This window comes from Chaetura pelagica, unplaced genomic scaffold (assembly GCF_000747805.2).
Source record: "Chaetura pelagica isolate M959 unplaced genomic scaffold, ChaPel_1.0 scaffold806, whole genome shotgun sequence".
NCBI lineage: Eukaryota > Metazoa > Chordata > Aves > Apodiformes > Apodidae > Chaetura > Chaetura pelagica.
The window spans coordinates 242,206-263,601 of NW_009953598.1; the positions used below are offsets into that span (position 1 = coordinate 242,206).

Sequence of the window (21,396 nt, forward strand, 5' to 3'; positions counted from 1 at the left end):
AAATTTTCTTTATGCATTGGCTTCCCTGCCTCTGAGATAGTTCAGGCTGCATTATGATCATATTGTGTTGCTTTAGCAAATTAAAGGAATCAGAAGCCAAAAACAGGGAACTGTTGGAAGAGATGGAGGGTTTGAAGAAAAAACTGGAAGAAAAATACAGAACAGATTCAGGTAATTAAAATTCCTATGTTTTAACAGAGTTCTAACACCACCTGTGATGTTGCCTTTTAGCTAAACCTGTTCTGCTTTGCGTTTTAGGTCTCAAACTTCCAGACTTTCAAGATTCCATTTTTGAATATTTCAACACCTCTCCTCTTGCACGCGATTTGACTTTCAGAGTGAGTTATTACATAAAATAACTATAAAAAGTGTGATAGTTGAATGATATTTTTGTTACATAAAATCATGCTTGAGGGCTATATGGCACATTGGGATCTGACATGCAAGTCAAAAGATTGTGACTCAGAATTGCATGTCTAGTAGATGTCAGATTGGTTGGCATTTTGTAGGGAACCTTTGGGAAATAATCACAAAAATTCATATTTATTATTTCCCATTCTATCTTTTTTGTTTAGGTTAATCTCAAACATTTGACTGACTAATATATATTCATGGTTCTTTGGAAAGGCTGGCACACCCTGTTACAAATAAGGAATTTAATGCTTTGCAGTTGGAAGATACTGGTTAATAAAAGGGAAAACACACAGTTCAAGGAGTGTTCAAACAGATATGTAAAATTGTTGGCTCCAGATCTTAATGGAATGGTTAGAGTTGAAGGAACTGGGAAGAGAATCAGAGAACCCACAGATGTTGGTACAATAAGTTTATCGTGACACACCCTCTGATTCTTAGAAAACTAATCATACGAATCACAGCTCCAAGTGGGAGTTCCAGTTAAATAAGGTTTGTGCATTCCCAAAGGAAGCAGCTGTTAAATGCAGCACTGAATCACATTTCCTTACTTCTTGAACTCTTGATCCATGACAATTTTCTGGGATTTTTTTTTCAAAACAAATAAAGTGTTTAGGTTAGAATCAAAAGCTGGAACTGGAAAGAATAAGCTGTTACGTTTGTGGAGCTGAGTTGAAGAGGCTCAGGTTAAAACCTCATTAATCTGGTTATATTTTTATCTTGAATTGTGTACTCACTGTACTTTGTTTTGGTTTAGATTTTTTTATTTATTTATTTTTCAAATTGTCACTGTTGTCAGAAGGAAAACCTATAGACATGCTGGGATATTGGCCTGTGCATACTGTGCATAACATGCTCTTCCCAGTCACAAAAATATCCACACTGACCTTCTTGCTGGAACAGCAAGATGCACTATGTGGATGAGATGAAGGGAAGAGAAAGAAGCATGATATATGCCACTATTTGTGCATGGTATTATTGACCTTGGTATTTTCAAATATTACATTAAGAAGTACCAGCTATACTTAAAATAACAGCATGTAGAATATCAAGCCCATAACTAATCAAGATTCCATTCTGTGGATCCTGAAACAAATATATAGTCACTATGGAAATGCAGGTGACATTTTCTGATTAATTACATTACATTTGTTGATTCTGTATTTAATGGCTTCCATTAACAATATTTCTTCCCACGCGTTCTTATAAAGATAGTCTTTGTCATCTGCTCTGGGTTGATTTAGTTTGAATAAATATCATTTGGCCATATAAAACATTTTATGTAACTAGACTACTAATACACCATCTAAAGTTTTCCTGTGGGTGATAAGTGATCATTTTTATCCCTCATATCCATTACAACAAAGGATTCTGTTTCTTCTTCGTCTACATCTTCTCTGCTAGCCTTTTGGGAAGAAGTAAGTTTTTGCTAGTAGTTTTGTTGTGACCTGTCATAGTAAAAATTGCCTTCTAAAATTAGATGTTTGCTTCTTCTCTGTAACTTAATCAACTAAATAGAGCTAGTTAAGTTCTCTTTTAATATGTCTGTACAGGCTTACTATTTTATATTTTAGCTGTCTATGTGGCTAAAGCTGAATCATGCTTAGCATCTTTAAATTGTTAACTTGATACTACAGTCTGGTCTGTAGTGGCCCAGCCCTACCAATCAATTTATCACCAAAAAAAATTAATAAATTAACAGCAATCTGAACATATTTAGTGAGCTAACTGAACTGGAGCCATCATCCTGTCTAAACTTGCTGGGAAATGAGTGATTCATTACTTGTTGCCTTTTGTGCCAATTACATAATTTATGTGAAGTCTAATCTGATGTTTGTTAATCATGGTTTTCATGATGTCCTCAGATTACAGCAATACAGTTTTCTGCTTCCACACCCAGCTTCTTTAGCTGTGCAATTGTAGCATACTTCCCCCTTGTGCTGGCAATTAGTAGTTGCTAATGTAAGTGTGAAATTAATAGAAGGCTTGCCATGAATGCTAGAATAAAATTTTACTGAAATACAAGATAACATTTTTAAGTAGACATGATTCTTCTAATAACAGACATGTTAGTAAAATATTTTTAAACAACTTTTTAATTTTTTAAAGAATTGCTGACTGCTGTATGCTAGAAAAATCCTAATGTAGTAAGATACCATGAGACATAAGCTATTTTGTGGATGATTGCCAAGCTTCTCAAACACCATTTCATACCTGTATGCAAGAGATTAGACACAGCCGTGATGGGAAAAGAAGGCTGTTGCAGCATTTATGCTGCCTTCTACAATGTTTTCCATTTCAGTATTTCCAACTTTACAGCTTTTTTTGTCAGGCAGGGTTTGTTTTCAGGGGAGATTATTTTTTTAGTGGAAAGTTGTTAAATGAATGTGTGCTGCATACAGAAATGAGCATTGGTTTTCACTTCATTTTTACTGTGAATTGGTAATTGTAGGGACCTTGAAAATCGATTTTGTTGATGTGAGAACAATTCATCAGATCTGTGCTATCTAATCTACTATGTTTGCTCTTGCTTTTGCAGACCAGTTCTATTAGTGAGCAGGAAATGCAGGGTCCCAAGTCAGAAGTTTCACCATCTACTTCCGTTGTAACTGCAGAGCAACAACAAGAAGTAAGGGAGCTATTACTTTACCCTGAAGCATAATTCCTTAGAAAGTCTGTCTTGTTCATGATAAATATATATTGCAGGATTCATTATGAAGACCAGGATTCAGTGTTGCTTATTCACAATGTGTCAGTGTTAATTGCACCTGCTTTGAGGACAGTTGCAAATGAAACCTTTTCACTGGCTCTGTGTATGTTGATGTACCTCATTTTCATATGTTTTCTGTATTGCTGCTTGCTTGTTAGTGTGCAGGCTTTCCTGTGAGTGCTTTAAAATACAATCTGTTTTTATTAAATAAGAATGGCGATGTTTACAACAATTAAATTTTTTATTACTTTCAAAAAAGGAAAAAAGAAAAAAACAAACATAAACCACTAAGCTTTGCCACCTCGATCTTAAAATAAATTTTTGAAGCTTCATTTTGCTCAATTACAGTTTTTTGTGATTCAGGAACCAATTCGGCTTCAGAGGATGCCTGCTGCTCCTTCCCCCACCATTCAGTCCATTTCTCTAGCTGTACCAAAGGTAGGGGGACTGTGCTAACCTTATTCCCAAGAGCAAAGGAAAAAATATCTTTTATAAATTAGCCCTTCATGTTTGTTCTTGTCCTGTTTGGGTTTGTCATATGTTTGTTAGGTCTGTGTTTTTAATAAAAGGTTTCTAAATGCAAGTGGATGGTTTTGGATGTGTCAGAAAAAGTATTTGGTTGTGGGTTTGGGTGTCTTTTGCAGTTGGAAGGAAATCTGTTACTTTTGTCTTGCAGCACTTTTACAAGCTGCATTTACTAAAAGAAACCCAGTTTTCATAATGTACACTCTGTTATACTGGGGGGGGGGGTGGTGAAGGGAGATGCTTGCATTTCATGAATGCAGAAAGTAAAAAAATTGTTGTTTGTTTTGTTTTTTTTATCCTGAATGTATCTTTCAGCCTAAAGCTCACCAGCTCAGTATCAAGTCATTCACAAGCCCTACCCAGTGTAGTCATTGCACCTCTCTTATGGTGGGATTAGTTCGACAAGGTTATGCCTGCGATGGTGAGTCAGTTGAACTTCCTGTATTTTCAGCAATATCCTGAAAAAATCATCCCAAAACACTGATGTGCTTTAAAGCAACCATTTCTTTGAGGAGGGAATGAAAGAGAGGGTTGGCTACCACTGAATGACTCTCCTTTTCTTTGTTTTGCATGGTCATACTTCTGAAGTCAAAGAATGAATAAAAGCCAGCATGGTTCCCATTCATACTACTAGTTAATTCTGCTGCCATTAATGCTGTTACACTGTGAGCTGAGGCGCAGGGGAGGCCCCATTCCTGGAGGTTTTTAAGGCCAGGTTGGACGAGGTTTTGTGCAATCTGGTCTAGTGGTAGGGCTCCCTACTCATGGCAGAGGGGTTGGAACTTGATGATCTTTAAGGTCCCTTCCAACCTTAATGATTTTATGATTCTAACTTTCAGGATAATCACACTCCATTCAGCAATGTATATCTTGCATATACACTGTCAACTGCACAATTCTAAGTTTGTGTCATTCTAACAGTTTCTCTACAGACAGATCACATTGTCTTTCTTTAGACAACAAAAAATTCAGACAAGAAAAATAGTAATTTAAAATATAAACCTAAAAATTAAGGTAATACTGTTTGTCTAGTATAGAAAAAAAGACTGCAGAAATGCTCTGATAACATGGATCAGAGTCTCTCAGTTTTGTGCTATCCTGATCATAAACCCTGTATGTTGAGAAAGGCATTTGCTAGTTTTTGTGGCCTGCAGCCTGCTTTACTCTTCATTACTTTTATTTCGAATGCCGTCTCCTGATGTATGTATTACTGCTGAGTTCCATGTGTGACTATACCGAGGTACTTCTCTTGGAAAATACTTATCTGTATCTTGATTAGACCCCAAAGTCTGTAAGCAGTCCACAGATCTGTTCAGTGCACTGCAGTATAGATAGACTTATTGTATTTCTGTGCCCAACTTAATTCTTCCTAGTGGCACCCTCTCCTCTGACATCTTCAGCATCAGATTCAGATTGCCTTATCTGCCCTTCAGGGCTTTTTTCCTGGCAGGTCTTCCTTGGCTGTTCTTCCCTGAGAGCACCTATTGCTCTGCCAGCACTCGCCCTAGGGCTGCCTTTTGTCTTCTGTTGCTGACAGTTCTGAACTCTAGTTTTGCATTTCTTCCTGCAAGTCTGAAACAGTCTTTTTCCCTTAGTGTAGCTATCAACTTCACTCTTTTTTTTTTTTTCCTGTGTATTTTGATGAAGATCCTCATCATAGTTTTCCAGTTTGCCTCTTCTACTCCAGATCTTGATAGCTACAGAAAAAACTAGAATCACATTAACATAAGAATAGAGATGACTCTAGTACAACAAAACTTTGCTTTGTTCACTCCCAATCACTTGCTTTTTCCAATTTTGCCTCTTTTTAGTGCTGGAGACTATGGTAAAATACAGCTATGCTTCCAAGAAGCCTGTGAAGCTGGTTATATCCTGTGGATTTTCCTTATTCTGCAACTGGTGTGCCTTGATATGCACAGTCCCAAATAGTTATTATGCCTCCTGAAAGAGCTGAACTTGTTAAGTGGTCTTGGGCAGCTCCTACAGAACTTTGCGTGTGTGACTCTTTGGTAATCCCTGTCCTCTTTCTTGGAGCAGAGAGTAGCCTGCTCTGGGCTGTCCTCCCCTCCTGGCTGTTCCTTGGGCATCGTGCAGAGGACATCCGTTGCACAGCCCATGGCTTGAAAAGAAGCAGGCTGTTTCCAGGTTTTCTGGAATCTTTTGGCCCTTCATAATTATGGGACTAGGTTTGCATGGGGCATCTGCTGCATGCCCACATCTGATAGTTTATGTTTAGGAGGAAGGAAGCACAGGATAGATCACAGTGCTGTGATGCTCTCCGCTGCTTTCCCAAGCCTGCTAGTAGAAACAGGGTGGCTGGGACAAACCAGGCAAAAGCACTGTGGAAAAATCTGGCCCAGATATTATATAACATATTAACATATTAATTAATTCTGCAGTTCTTGTAGTCTGTCTCATGTGAAATGGCATAAATCCTGAGTTTTTTCTGTGTGCTCTGTTGTGCTCTACAGACAAGAGACCTCTGTCCCTTGCTGGTGCAGCACAAAGCAGTATAAATGGGAAGAAAGGGTGCAAGGATTAGGATAGATTTTTGCCTCTATATTTAAATTCTGATATATATTGATAGATATGCCCCTTCCACCACACAGCATTTCAGTCCTTGTCCCCTCGTTTCTTTTTATTATGCTTTTAAGTCCATTGCCTGTGTTTCATAGAACAAGTTAAACTATTTTGTCAGTGTAGTTTTACTTTGTCTTTGCAGCGTTCTCGCATGCTTGGATCAAATTAAATAACTACTATGTTTATCTTGTCTCCTACCACTGCCCTGTAATTTTTATTCCCCTTTCATTAATACTTTTTGGTGACTGGGTTAGTTGCTGTGTAGCATCAGTGAGGCTGAACAATTCCTTTTCCTTCTGGAAAATGCTATCATAAATTCCCTTGAAATGTGGACTCAGTTCCTGCCCTTTATGCAAGCAATAGGCTTAAAAAAGAGAAGAAAAGCACTTTGGAGAGTCTCATACAAGATCTGTGTTCACTCCTTTAGCATAGTGGGCTATTGCAGTATTTGCCAATTTCAGTGTGATTAATTAATTTGCTAAGCATAAGGGTAGACTAAATTAATCTCCTGTTATGTTTGACTCATACACGTGTTTCACTGTGGATTTTCTCTTTTGCACTCAGTGTGTTCATTTGCATGCCATGTTTCCTGCAAGGATAGTGCACCTCAGGTCTGCCCTATACCCCCTGAGCAAGCCAAAAGGCCTCTTGGAGTAGATGTGCAAAGAGGAATAGGAACTGCCTACAAAGGTTATGTCAAGGTAACAGTCTTTTGTTCTTGGATAAGACAAGAATACTAAACTTCACTTACAGCTATGCAGCTTGGAACCTCTTAAGTATGTTTAAATACCTCTCCTAAATTGTGCTAAAGCCTCAAGGCTTTGTGTGCCATCTGTGTAACTTAATTTAACCTTTGTTGCTTTAGATGTGGGAGAAAAGGTTGGTTTTGCTACAAGAGTTAAAGGTTAGTAGATTAGTAGCTACAATCTCATAAGAAGCAAAGGGGAAAGAAAAAGCATGCTTTAAGGAAGAATTTCTGTTATTGTTGATGTAAGCATAATATAAAAGGTAAACTGTCCTAACATTTTGGCATTTGTGGAATATACAAGCCCCACTGTTTGTCCTAATACTAACTTAATATATTTATTAAACTGTAACAGGGAATGGTTGAACTTAAGGGAGGAAAAATGATTGCTTGATTACTTGACATTTTTCACTCCATTTTGAAGGGCAAATAGAACATGTACAAATTCTGTTGATCGAAATATAAGCTTTTCTAAATGTCCCTGCTTTCTGTGTTTACTGCATGTGCTTACATTTAATAAGCAATCAGTTATTTATACGCAGGTCCCAAAGCCTACAGGAGTTAAGAAAGGGTGGCAGAGGGCTTATGCAGTTGTCTGTGACTGCAAACTGTTCTTATATGATGTGCCTGAAGGAAAATCCACCCAGCCTGGAGTTGTTGCCAGTCAAGTCTTGGATCTCAGGTTTGTAGTATTATGACAGAGTAGAAATTCTTTATAATTTTTTCCATAACAGGAATATTTATTTGTAGCACACAAGAAACTTTAAGATCATGAGAGCTCCGTTCTGAGAAGACCTGTGTGTTTTGAATATAGACTGCAGCTAAATTTAGGCTGAATGAGTTGGCTCAACAAGAAGTGACTTTATAGTAACTTGCACTGCAGTCACTAATGTTTACAGTATTCCTAGAATTCCATGTGCTCGAATGGCAAACAAATAGATTTTGGTAGTTTGTTTTTTCCCCCTTTGCTCTGACGTCAACATTGAGTCACAGATCATCCCATAGCCAGTAATTTCAGAAACATTAGAAAAACTGAAGTAGTCTTCAGAAAAGCAGCAACTAGTTTATAGTGCAAGTGGCTCTCAGCCTGCCTTCTCACAGCAGTAATTTTTTCATGATGAACCCTGTGAACCACTGAACACTGTCTACAAAAGATCTGAGACTTAACATTGATCGGAGTAGCCAAGAAGTTTTTTTTATGTCAATTTATGGATATATCAAGAAAGTGTAATACCTTTAAATGCTACAGCACCTTCAGTCTCTGTTGAATATCACATTTGCATGCACAAGGACCTTGATTTATACTTTTTCCAGACAGCAGAACCACGGGCTTTCACCAGTACTGCTGTTCTGTTCTGACATTTACTCTCTGAGAGCCGCCAGTGTCGGCTCTCTCTGACATGCTGGCAGCAGAAGCAGAGGTGTTGGAAGCTTTGCAGTAACAGCATTCACATCAGAACCTTGCTTGAAGCTACTCAGCCAGCTATTATGCCAACGTCCCATGCTCTTTACCTGCTTATTGTAGCTGCCTCTTTGAGTCTGTCTTCTGAGCATTTTTAGGTGTTTTAATAAATGTTAACCATCACAGCTATGAATTATAGCATGGGCAAGTTTCAGGCATTAGTGTCATCTTTACACAAAAATTGGCAATTATGGTGATCAACTTGGTCAAATTCAGTTTAAGAAGGCTTGTGTAGACAAGCCCTCTGGGGTGGAGCACTTAGAAATGCAAAAGTTGTTCTGATGTCTGTTTATTTTACTGCAATAAGAGAATAAAATCTGGCTGTTTTGAAAACCTTTATTTGAATCCCACAAACTATAATTATGTTGCCAAGAGCTTTTTATGTGATTTTTCTTTTTTTCCAAAGGCCCCTCTCTTGCTACACATTGAGGTATGAATTATTCATTTCTAATGTGTCTACTGGGCTGGAAGAGCAATAATCTTGCTGCTAATTGTAGAATAGGTGTGGTTGATAAACCAAAACTACACGAAGCCACCCCACTTAGCTTCAGGTGGACTGAGTTACACCTACTGAATGTTGTAGAAACATAACTAAAGCTTGTGAGTTGTTTGGGCCAAGGAGCAAATTAGAGCATAACAAAGCAGTGATGGCAGTTGTGACCTCTGTGTGAGTTAGATTTTGCTGCATAAAGCTCATCTGTGCATGTATGTGATTCTCTTGCTCTCTTTCTTACTAGAGATGAAGATTTTTGCGTGAGCTCTGTCCTGGCATCTGATGTCATACATGCAACTCGTAAAGACATCCCTTGTATATTCAGGGTATGGCTACCAACTTACTCTTAAAGAGAACAGAAAATAAATACTAGTGTTTTGTTTTGTTACATTATCCATATTTAATGTTTATTAAGTAATGCAGATTTATAAGAATTTACAATGGGTGCTGAAATGTTTAGAAGAACAATATGATGCTCCTCTTTTAACCATATTGTAAAGAAAAAAAGTCCCCTTTTGATGCTTTATTGTATATAAAGTTTGACTTCTTTTATTTTCTTTATTATAATTCAGAATATTTTTGTTTCCTCTTCCATTGGTGTTTCCAGATCCTGTTTTTTTTTTTCTTTGCTTTGGAGGACTCTTGCTTTAGGAACTGATGCTGTAACAGAGTAGGCTGAAGCTGGGTTTTGTTCACTGCTTCTAATTCGCCATGTATTGACTTGTAGAAAAAAATACATTTGAAATTTCAGTTTCCCTAATTTCATATTTAAATACAATAGGAAAAAAACGAACATAATATAATTAGTTACAATAACCTTTTTGATATATGTTCTATTTTAATACTGTATTTAGTTTTTAAAACATAGGAAATAAATTCCTTTTGTTCTGTGAATTATGTTTAATCTGGAATGTTAAAATATAGATAAGAGTACAGTAGTAGCCAATATCTGAAATCCCTCACTTTTGAATACTGAAACTCCCTGTTTTGAGCATCTCAGATCCTCAGTCATTTAGAATCAAATTAGTGGAACATGGGAGCCAAAGGAGCCAACAGTCCCACGCAATCCAAATCATTTAGTACTTTAGGGTTTTGCTTAAAAAGTATCTTGGCTCCTTGAGTACTTCTCTGGCTTTGCTTTTCTGCCTTTTTTGTAGAAATATTTTCTGCTGTGAATTTTCATTCTTTGGTTTCCTGCTACTTTTACCTTCATTTTCCTTTTGTTCATAAACGTATTTTTTTAAATTCCTATCTGCCTGCTCTCTTCTCAAATTAGCAAGTGTGGAATACTATGGGAAAAGGTAAAAATGAGCTATGCAAAATGGTGGTTGATTTGTTTAAGAACAAGGCGTCCGTACAGTTCAGCCTGCTTGACTTGCTGCTCCAGTTTTTGCTTGCAGTTTTTAACTGAAAGAGTCCCTAAGGAAAAAAAATAAACTTTTTCCAAATATCCTCATGTGAGAATACTTTTGTGGATAGATATGACAGTGTCTCCGCAATCTGTTAAGTTTTCCCCCTGCTAAACAGATTTGGTGAATTAATGAGAAGCCTGGTGTGTGAGTGTATCTATTTAGATACCCTGTTGACAGGAACCAGAGAAGGTGCTGTCAAAGTCCACCTCTTTTCTCAGTTTTATGCCTTACTTCAAAAGAAGGAATTCCTAAAACTGGAAACAAGTGATACCTGATACATGAGAGTCTATTTTCTCAATTTTATTTACTTTTAGGTTTGCATCTTGCTGACTTAATGACATGGAGTGGCTTCTACACAACAGTTAAAGTTGTTACTTTTCATCATCTGTGTGAAAATGTGGTCCCTCTTTAATATTAATTACTTTATGTAACATGTGATGATATCGATGGCCCACCAAAGACAGATTTTCATTTTTTTGGATCTTCCACCAGCAGAAAGCAACACCAGAATGCTGGCAAGCACTAGACTATTCCCACCTCTGACCCTTCATAAAATGGAGAAGAGGAAGAACATGTCTCAAATTCAAACATTTCTCCTTGGTAACCAGTTTTTAAAGCTGAATGTTAGGCTGTCCTAACATCCAGACACTGCAGTCTTAAGTGCTGCCGTCAATACTGTAAGAGTGTCTGTAGTGGAGTCCTTCCACAGATTAGCAGTTTGAGTTAAGAAGCCTTGAGTTTCATAGCAAATACTGGATTTTTGTGTGGTGAATAATGCTAGGTCTGTTATGACCAACCTCTCCTGTTTTCCTGCATTTGGCTGCATGTAAGATGCCACCTTCAAAAGACTGAGGAGTAATACATGATGGTACTTCAAAGAGAAAACCATCACGGGAGTCTGGTTTTGCTTTGTTTTCAAATTTAGAAATATCCACTCTGCCTCCATCTATCTTTAAAATATTAATGCTTAGTTACAGTTTAGGATGCGAACAAAGCTTGATGCAGGGTAATATGAGCTATTAGCAGTTGCAAACTAGTTCTTTTCCTACTGCTCTTCACTTTGATCTTACTTCTGAGTTCTGTCCTCTTGTCCCAAGTTTACTTCCAGTTGTGTGTTGCTTTGTTTTTTTCTTTAAGATTAATATTCTTGCTTAATTCACTCTTTCAGAAAGTCTATGTTACATAATCACATCATCCATCTTTTATGGTGCTTTTCTTGCCAAGACATATAAGCTGAAGATGTGTTATCCTGTGTATTAATAGTCACAGCCTTCAGTTTTGCATTTTTGCACCTTTTGCTCCTTTTTTTTGTTAAGACTGTTGTTACTCTGAAAATCTGTTGTGAGGGCTGATACTGGCTGATGGCCTGTTTGCCACTGGCTGAAAACATAGTTCTCGTGATCTCACAATTTCTATGGTCTCTTCAACCAAGACACTGAGCTAGCATTAAGAATTAGTAGGTGCATACTTTGGCCAACAGAAGTTCCTGGATCATTTTTCTATTGGGAATGCATTCTCCATTGAGATTTTCCTGAAAATTAAGTGAAGCCATTCTGATTTTCTTTTCACTTAGGGAAGTGGGAGAATGCAGTACTTAGGTCTCAAAGGTTGTTTTCCTCCAGAGCTTTTAATGCAGATATGACATAGTCTTCCCTCTAGGACAAATATTTTGAAAATCAAGTATCCAAATCAAAATATAGAACATAGCAGTGCCATTGGATTTAAATGCATCTGACTCAGACAGCATGTGTGTCATTTTCAGTAAGTTACTAGAAGTTGGTGGGGGAAGGGATCAGGATAAATTATTGCATGCTACTGAAATCCCTGTTCAGATCAGGAAGATGCCTTTTGCTCACTTGTATTAATTCCAATTACTAGGAAAGGAATATAGCATTCCTTGCCCGTATTTTAGGATTCAGGATGATTAAACACAACTGAGTATTTTTAAGCAAAACCACTGAGGCATGTGAGATTTTTTTTCAGAGCACTGTGGCTATTTTTGCCATTGCATACCACATGGGTACATCCTTGCATTGTTAAGTGTATTTTACTTTCACAGTTCTGTGAACTATGTAACAGTGACAAAAAGGGCTTTTACTACTCTTACTAATTTCACTCTCTCTGTCTGTTAAAAGGTGACAGCTTCTCTCCTAGGTTTGCCTTCGAAGTCTTGTTCTCTACTGATCCTGACAGAAAATGAGAATGAGAAGAGAAAGTGGGTTGGAATTCTAGAAGGGTTGCAGTCAATCCTGCACAAAAACAGGCTGAAAAACCAGGTTGTGCATATTCCACAAGAAGCCTATGACAGTACACTGCCTCTTATTAAAGCAAGTTTAGCTGCTGCTATTGTAGGTATGTTTGTTTTAACTTTTTTTAAGTGTGTGAGAGTTGTTGGAGCTTTTAGATGGGCTTCTGTAACAAGAACACTGACACCATGAAATAAATTCCTCAGCTGAATTCCTTCATAGCAGTTTAATAATGGGGGAAAAATGCTAATCTTGCATTGATACTCAAATTTCTTTATCCACTTGGAGTAAACAATACTGTTTAGTTGTTTTAGGAATACCTTATATAGCATTCTTTGGCAGACCATGTGAACTTAACCAAAATTGATTTACTGTTGAAAGTCTGTTTGTCTGGAAATTTTTTCCAGCTGTTCAAAGAAAACAGTCTGTTTTAAAGGTACGATCGTGTATAACTGCATTTATTAGCCTGTTTATTTTTTTTTTTCCTTTCTGGTTTAGATCGAGATCGAATAGCAATTGGTTCAGAAGAAGGACTGTATGTGATAGAGGTGACCCGTGATGGTAAGTGGGGCCTTAATGCATATGGTGATTACATACAGAATAATGAACTCCATCATTTTTAGTGCTGATATGATATAGGTTATGCAAGAGCCCTTTGTGTATAGTAAGTTCTCCACAGTAAGTATTAAGCACTCAGTGATTTGGTGAGAAGGATAAGTGAATGTGAGATACAAACACTAATTTGGTCATTATCATTACGCTCAGTTGACTGGGTGAAATTAAAGGGATGGGCTACTGGGCATATTCTGACACATTTTCTCCTTAGCTGTGTTCCCACAGCAGGTAGCAAAATGCTCCAGCACACACAGTAGCAGTTGACACACAGTGAATTGTCAGGCACTTACTAAATAGAACTTGAATGAGAAAAACGTGACATAGGAGACTTGTTCCAGCCTGCACCATCAGAGGACTTAAGCTGCCATGAGTGAGAATATAGGCAGCCAGTGCAAGCAGCACAAGAGTTTGTAGACTTTCCATTAAAGCCACTATGCATCATTGTAATTTCTTCCAGAAATCTGACAACCACTCACATTCTGTTTCAGGCTGATGATGGCCAAAGCAAATACCTTGCTTGCCCCTTTCCATTAACCTCTGCATTTCCCTGACCCTTTGCTTCATCCTGAACCTGCTTTTTCCTTCCTCTTCTTAATCGCTCTGCCCTCTGCTTTGGGAAAAGTAGAATCAATCTAGGCTGTTATTTCTGAAGACTCATACCATGTCCATTCCAGAAATGCAGTGTGCTCCAGGTACCACAGCAAAGCGTGTGCTGTGTAGTCACTGGGTAGCCCAGGCCTATCCCTCTACTGGTGAATTATTAGGCATCACTGCCAGAGCCTAAAGGAATTGTTTTTCCTTTTAACCTGATGTTCTGAGCACAAACACAAATAACAATGGGAGATGTGCCTTGGTGTGGTGGCCAAAGTGTGAAGAGCAAAAGGATTGCTGGCACATGAGCATGGGCATCATCGGGGGTCAAGCTGAACAAAATGCAATTTTAAACATGGAAAAGGAAAGAACAAGCCTCATTAACTTTACAGTCTGCTTCCAAAATAAGATACTTGTATTTTGAACAAACTCATGAACAAAAAAGGTAAAAAACAGTTGAGTTAAACTGTAGAAGTAATACATTCTTAAGCAGCAGCACAGATTTAAAATGCATTAATTGCCAATATTTATCCTTTTCCAAGTTAACATAGGAAATATTAGTTATTTCTTCCTCTCTGACTTTAAAAGCACCAAACATACCTAGTGATGAAATCATCCTTTCTTATAACTCCTGAGGCACTCTAAATTTAATCAACAATCTGAATCCATACTTTGTGTGATCTAAGAGCCTTCCTTGGCTCTCTGGTAGAATTGTTTCTTATAAAATAACTAATGCTTTATTCTCCTGTGTTTATCATCTCTGAGCTTAGGTTATTCTGGTGTCTTTAGCTGTCTGGGAGTTGAGGATGTTGAGGTCAGTGATAGAGATTTGTAAAATGAAAAGATGCCTGCATCCATTTTCCAACTTTGGAAAAAATGCCCTAGGACACTCCAGAAGTATCCCTTTGACTATTTTGTAGTCATTGTCATTCAGATTTCAAAGAAGATATTTCTTTAAATTTAAACTTGATGGAAGAATTTTAATTTCCTTTTTCAATACAATTTAGTTTGTGACTATTTGAAATTTGGAGTGTAGTCATGCTAAAACTTGCATTTCAATTTAAAACACAGCAGTGAATACAGGTATTTAAAGACTTGACTTTCAAACCAAAATCTAAGTACAAAGTCAGGGATATAGTTTTAAGGAAAAGAACAAAATGTTATTGCTTTCTCTTGCTTAGAATAAGCCATTGGCCAATTCCAGGAAAAACTACTTTATACACAAAGACAGCAGATATTTGAAATTCTTTTTAGCAGTAATAAATGCCATTCCTTTGAGTAACCTTCCAGTGCTCACCATTTTCTTAAGTACTTAGATATAAACATAATTGAGATGCAAGTAATTCCAGAGATTCCAGGACAGCTTCTTTTATAAAAGAAAGCTGTACATTTAATTTGAAAGGTCATTTCATGAAGGAATTCTTATCTGCATCACTGTCTCATATGTAAATGTGAAAACAAATTATCAGTTTTGGTTTTAAGTTAAAACATGTTTTGTATGAATTTTCTGTGCCCAGTTCCTGCGTGTTAATAGCATTTTTATTAATCTTAATATCTTTTTCATTTAATGGCAGTTGCAATTTTCAGTGTTAATTAGCTGCCAGCTGCTTGTATCAAAGGTCTTCGGTCAGAGTATCACTTAGTTCTTGACAAATAAACTAAACAGTAAGCAGGAGTTTGAGCTAGGGAGAAAAAAACCTTTCCTCTCTGACAAAGTTCCAGCAGCTGTTTGTTTCATAGAACATTTCTTCAGACAAATCATCAGTTGGGGGGATGCCACAAAACACTTGGCTTTGTGCTCTGAACAGCTTAAACTTCTTGTTATAACTTTACAGAATTTGGTGACCTGGCTAGGTTACTCAAATATTACTGAAAAAGACATAGAATTTCCTGTTATTTTTTAAATTGTAATTCACAAGTATGTTGGATGCATTCAGTTAACAGAAACATTGATATTATATTCTAATGGAACTGGCTTATGCATATTATGTATTATGTTTCCTCATTTGGAATTACTTGGACTCTTCTGTTTGTACCCCATGGAATACTTATGGCACTTTCTTGAAAGTGCCCATATACCCACAATCCCAAAAGCCAAACATGCTGTACCTGTAACCCTGTTAGCTGCTTCTATCCCAGCTTTAAAACAGCTCTTCAAACAGTGGGAACTCCCCAGCTTCTCTAGGTTACCTTTAGAGTTTCAGAGTCTTCACAGTGAGAAGGCATTTCCTGGTGCCTGTCTTAGACCTTTCTTCCTACAGGTTAAGCCCTTTCCCCACTGCACATAGCATTTTTTGCCTTTCTCTGTACATGTTTAACATCCCCTTACTGTACTGCTTTTGTGTTTGGCTGAGACATTTACTGATAGTACAGCATTTATATCCTCAACTACCAGCATTAAATCCTTTGTATTTCTTCTCTTTGTGTTCTGCTAATCTGGTCTTCTCGTCTTCTCTCCATAATTTACTGAAGGTGCTGATGTTTTTTCCTGAAGGTGGGACCAGCTTCAGAAGAAACACCATCTTGCAGTGTGTAGATAGTACAGATTTTTTATTTTTTTTTTTCCTCCATTTATCTTAGAGGTTAAGAGCCTTTCCCTTCAAAATGTTGCTGAAGCAAGATTTTATATCCATAGAAAGAGTTGCAGGAATGTTTTGGTGCATTGTCCTGAGAAATAACAACAGAGCAATGAGCATGTGTAGTAAGTGCCCAGCCTTACCTGGTGCATGTCTGTCTTTAGATTAATTTTTCAGAGATCAGTATCTAACACTGCAGTCTGGTGGTTTTGCTGTTTAACTTACAGCAGCTCTTGCTTCCTTTGCAGTGATAGTCCGAGCTGCTGACTGCAAGAAGGTGTACCAGATAGAGCTTGCTCCCAAAGAGAAAATTATCATCCTCATCTGTGGTCGGAACCATCATGTTCACCTTTACCCCTGGGCCTCTCTGGATGGGTCAGAAGGAAACTTTGACATTAAGCTTGCAGAAACTAAAGGCTGCCAGTTGATTACGACAGGAACACTAAAGAAGAGTTCTTCAACTTGTTTGTTTGTGGCTGTCAAGCGACAGGTTTTTTGCTATGAAGTTCACAGAACTAAACCTTTCCACAAAAAATTCAGTGAAATCCAGGCTCCAGGAACTGTACAGTGGATGGCAGTGTTCAAGGACAAGCTCTGTGTTGGCTACCAGTCTGGGTTCTCTCTGTTGACCATCCAGGGAGATGGACAATCTATGAACCTGGTAAATCCTAATGACCCCTCGCTTATCTTCCTCTCACAGCAGTCTTTTGATGCCCTTTGTGCTGTGGAGCTCAGTAATGAGGAATACCTGCTTTGCTTCAGCCATATGGGAGTATACGTCGATTCGCAAGGTCGAAGGTCACGCATGCAGGAACTTATGTGGCCTGCAACTCCTGTTGCCTGTAGTATGTATATGTTTTTCTGTTGCCATATCCCTGTTGCTGCTTTACTTGTCTAAAAATGATCAGCATTGTATTCTATATTGCTTCGGTTTGTCTTTCAATATCTGCAGTTTAAGTTTTGATGAGTTAACAGGATACACGGTTCTTCCTGGTGGGAGTTTTGGACTTGGCTATCTCCTGGGCTGAGGCTCCTGCCTGCTGCAAGAGAAGAAGCCCTGTCTTGTTACAGGACACAGAAGAATAAATAATGGAACGTGAACTAACTTTTATGGAGCTGAGGGTAGTCCTGGATGCAGGACAGTACAAGACTACTGGTCTGTGAAATTCTGTAAAGGTCTTTGCTCTCCTAGAGCATGTGAATGTCTAGTTGTCTGTAGGATGTTTTCTGTGTCCTGTACTCAAAGTACAATAGGAAGTTGAAGGTAAAATGTAACTGCAACCCTAAGGGTTCATAAAGATAACAAAATAAGTGGTAAAAATTTGCTTTTGACAGACCTGTTGTTTTTTTTTCCCTGTTGGGAAAGTTTTTAGGGGATGAATTTCCAAAAATAATCTAGGCAGGTAATTTTTCAACTGCTCTTTCCAGGCACACTGGTTTGTCACGTAATTAGGATAGAGACACATGCAGAATATTTCTCAGTACTTGGTACTCAAAAGGCAGTCCATTTTAAAAGCAGAATTTCTGTTTGAAGCTCAAATAACAATTAAGTGTTTTGTATGATTGAGAACAATAAATTGTTTTCTGTTTAAATAGTACGCTGAGCAGTTGGCTTGATCAGGCCAGGCTCTAATAGCAATTTGTTTAATTGTCTTGAACTGAAATAGTTTGCTTTTTTCTGACCTAGTTTTGTACAGAAGTCTGAAGCAAAGGCCCAAGGAAACAATGTATTTGCAAATTTACTTTAAAATGCTATTAGCCAAAGCTAATGTTTCCTTTTCCCTTATCAACTTTACAGGATTTTTGCAATTCAGTAAACTAGTTAATTGTTTTGTCTGTTACTATTAGAAGGTGTTCTTGCTGTAAACTATTTTATGGCATTCTTATATGTGCAGTCCTGAGTGGTTTTGGCCTAGGGCTGTTTTTGTAGAAAGATCAACTTTGCTGCCAAAGAAAACTGAATTACTTTCCTTTCCATTAGCTTTGTCCTCCCTCTTCAGTCCTGGTGACTGTCACTGATGATGGTGGCTTTTTTTAACTATCCCATCAGGACATCATCCAAGTGGAAATAGTTCTCCCTCTGTTGCAGTTTCTGCTGTGGCAAAGGACCATGTTGCAGAGAGGTTTTAGGGTATGATGGAGAATTTGTCTCTAGGGCATTCAGTCCCCTCATGCTAGGAGAAGCCAAGGTCTCCGTCACAACAGTCAGCTCTGTTCTCTCGAGTGACCTGTCTAGCTTGTGGTTCAACCAGCCTAATGTGCTGATTCTCTGTTGAGTCAGTGTGGGTGCTGGGGGGCTGCTTAGCTTGAGTGTGGCACGGGACAAAGACTCAGAGCCAGCAGGTCTCAAAGCTGTAGTGTGGGCAAGCCCAGTGCAGACATTGATGTGTCTCACTGGGAACCAGTGAGATCAGAGCAAGCTTATCAGCTCTGACTGGGCAGGGCTGACCGTGGCTACCAGCTGGCCAGGCAGAAGCAGTTGGTGTTTCTGTCTAATGCTCAGTGGTATCCTTGATTTGGACATCCAAGCTAATCATGACCCCATAGAATAAATACTTGACCATAAACCACTCCTGGCATACATATTTATGAGAGCGGACCAGAGCTTTCTGTGAATTAATTTTTAAAATAGCACCACAACCTTACCTCAGTTCTTATGAGAAGATTCTGTGATGTGTTTAGTGTCCTGCTGGGTTATTTTCCTTTTGTTAATTGAAGCAGCTCTTTTCTCTTTTAAATTCCATAGATTTCTAGCAACTGCTCTTTACATCAGGACACAGTTGTTATATGAGCAGAAGGATGTCGATATGAAGCTCTAGTGATCTCTGCTTTTTGTTTGACCTAAAATAAACTTGTCTGCTGATGCCTTTTAAGCTTTAAAAACAAAAGTTGAGACGAGAAAATGGGTTGTGGGCTTTGAGCATTGTGACATTTTTCTGTCAACCTGATGAAAGCAACCCATACATGAACATCCAAAGCTAGATAATTGTTAGCAAAAGAGGAAGGAAATTGAGAACAGATCTGCATCATGACTTCATGACCCACCTCACAGATGGTGGCCCTCTCTTCCCTTGCACACAGCAGATGTATATATAGTTTTCTGCTTCCGAAATGAAGTAATCTGCATCTGTAGAAGAGCTTGCTGCTCAGTTCCTACCAAGTAACAAATTTCTGTGCATCTGAAAACTTCAGATGACACCCTGCAATTTCTTGAAATCATAATTTGAAGTTTTAAATACTGAAAGGGTCAAACTTAAATCTTCCCATAATGCTGGCAGTTTTTAGCAAATCTGTTATCACAAAAATATGTTTGAAAAAGGGACTGGGAAAAAGTGTTTTAAAATGTATCTTGTACAGAGTGTAAAACTGATAACTATTGAAATTTGCTCAGAAATGTCAGTTCTGGACTACTGAAGCCACATTAGTGTTTTCTGTATGTTTTTAATCTATGCAGGTTGCAATTCTTCGTATGTAACAGTGTATAGTGAATATGGTGTCGATGTGTTTGATGTTAACACTATGGAGTGGGTGCAGACTATTGGCCTGCGAAGGGTGAGTAGTTTTCTTTGAATATAGAACTTAACTGGGTTCGTTGCAGATGAGATGTTTCTTCACAGTGTGTGCTAGGCTTCAGTTCATTCTCTGCCTCCTTCCTCAAAACAGATCAGACCATTAAACATGGATGGCACACTGAATCTCCTTAACTGCGAGCCACCCCGACTAATATATTTCAAAAACAAGTTTGCAGGTGAGTTCTGAATAAGGGGAGAAGTGGGAAAATGATACAAAGCTCATAGGGTATTTTTAAGCAGTGTTACCTTTGCTTGAGATGAAACTTGTACTGGATATGTCTGGGTCAGCATGTACCTTTGTGTGAAATTGCATTGTGATGTTACAGCAGGAGCTGCCCTCAGTGTACCAGAAACATCTGACAATAGCAAGAAGCAAATGCTTCGAACTAGGAGCAAAAGAAGATTTGTATTTAAGGTTCCTGAGGAAGAACGGTTACAGCAAAGGCGGTAAGAATTTAATCATGGTATGTAACTTAATATCCATGGACATGGACAGACTGGGAATGCTAATAATAAAAATCACTCTGTTCCTTTAGGGAAATGCTTAGAGACCCTGAGCTAAGGTCAAAGATGATTTCTAACCCAACGAATTTCAACCATGTGGCTCATATGGGACCTGGAGATGGAATGCAGGTTCTCATGGACCTCCCACTGGTAAAATATATTTAAAAACTAGGGAGATATATGTGCATTTGTTCTTGCTTAGAAAAACTGTGAAGATGACCTGTATGGGGTTCAAGTACTCTCTTTATCAAACTATTCGTTTAATCATTTTGAGAAAGGTGAACCTTCCTGATTTGCAATGCTTCTAAATCCTGTACAAGAGGATACTCTTAGCTGACTTACGAATGAGAAACTGAAAGAAATAGATATCACTGCCAGGACCTTGTTAGTAGTTTTGTAAATAATCGGTCTTCTCTCCTTCCTTTTTCTTGTTTGTCTTCTTAAAATAACAGAATGAATTTCCTTCCCCCTCATCCTCTCAGCGTTCTGCTCTGCTATCACCTCCAGCAGGCTTTGAGCACGTCTATCACACAAGCCCCGTCTCTGTTGAAATCTTTCTCCAGAGTGGCCATTCCTCACTGCAAGGCTCCCCTCTGCTTTCTTCCTCTTCCTGTCCCTCCTCTGCTTCCCTAGCCAAGGGTAGGAGTAGCTACAAACTGTTAGGATCTGAGATGGTGTGCTTGTGGCACTGTGCTGGTTATACAGCAAAAAGCAAGGGGGAAAAAATCTGATGCTGTGGAGGTAACTAAAAGCATGTAAGTTGCAGTGCTTTATAGCTTTATTTTGTATTTAGCAAACACAACATTTTATGAGCTGTTTTAGTGTTAAATCCACAAGGGGAAGGGGCAAAGGTACACCTTTATGTTCTGTACCCTCCATTTTATAGCTGCTACTCGGGCTTTCTCTTGTCCTTCTCAGCTAGCCCAGATGAGTGTAATAAATTTGTCCTTTCAG

At 38.2% G+C, this 21,396-nt stretch overlaps 1 protein-coding gene across 1 annotated transcript in view; it reads left to right on the top strand.

Moving 5' to 3' along the window:
* The window catches only part of CDC42BPB (CDC42 binding protein kinase beta (DMPK-like)), a 119,107-nt gene that overhangs the window by 93,314 nt on the left and 4,397 nt on the right, over window positions 1–21,396 (top strand). The window contains exons 20-34 of the mRNA XM_009999807.1: window positions 77–171; window positions 259–338; window positions 2,951–3,040; window positions 3,485–3,559; window positions 3,962–4,067; window positions 6,791–6,927; window positions 7,514–7,653; window positions 9,171–9,252; window positions 12,474–12,690; window positions 13,083–13,145; window positions 16,615–17,211; window positions 19,821–19,918; window positions 20,030–20,114; window positions 20,265–20,385; window positions 20,475–20,592. Of these exons, the coding sequence (XP_009998109.1) occupies window positions 77–171; window positions 259–338; window positions 2,951–3,040; window positions 3,485–3,559; window positions 3,962–4,067; window positions 6,791–6,927; window positions 7,514–7,653; window positions 9,171–9,252; window positions 12,474–12,690; window positions 13,083–13,145; window positions 16,615–17,211; window positions 19,821–19,918; window positions 20,030–20,114; window positions 20,265–20,385; window positions 20,475–20,592 (2,104 nt within the window). The remainder of the gene's footprint in view (window positions 1–76; window positions 172–258; window positions 339–2,950; window positions 3,041–3,484; window positions 3,560–3,961; window positions 4,068–6,790; window positions 6,928–7,513; window positions 7,654–9,170; window positions 9,253–12,473; window positions 12,691–13,082; window positions 13,146–16,614; window positions 17,212–19,820; window positions 19,919–20,029; window positions 20,115–20,264; window positions 20,386–20,474; window positions 20,593–21,396) is intronic.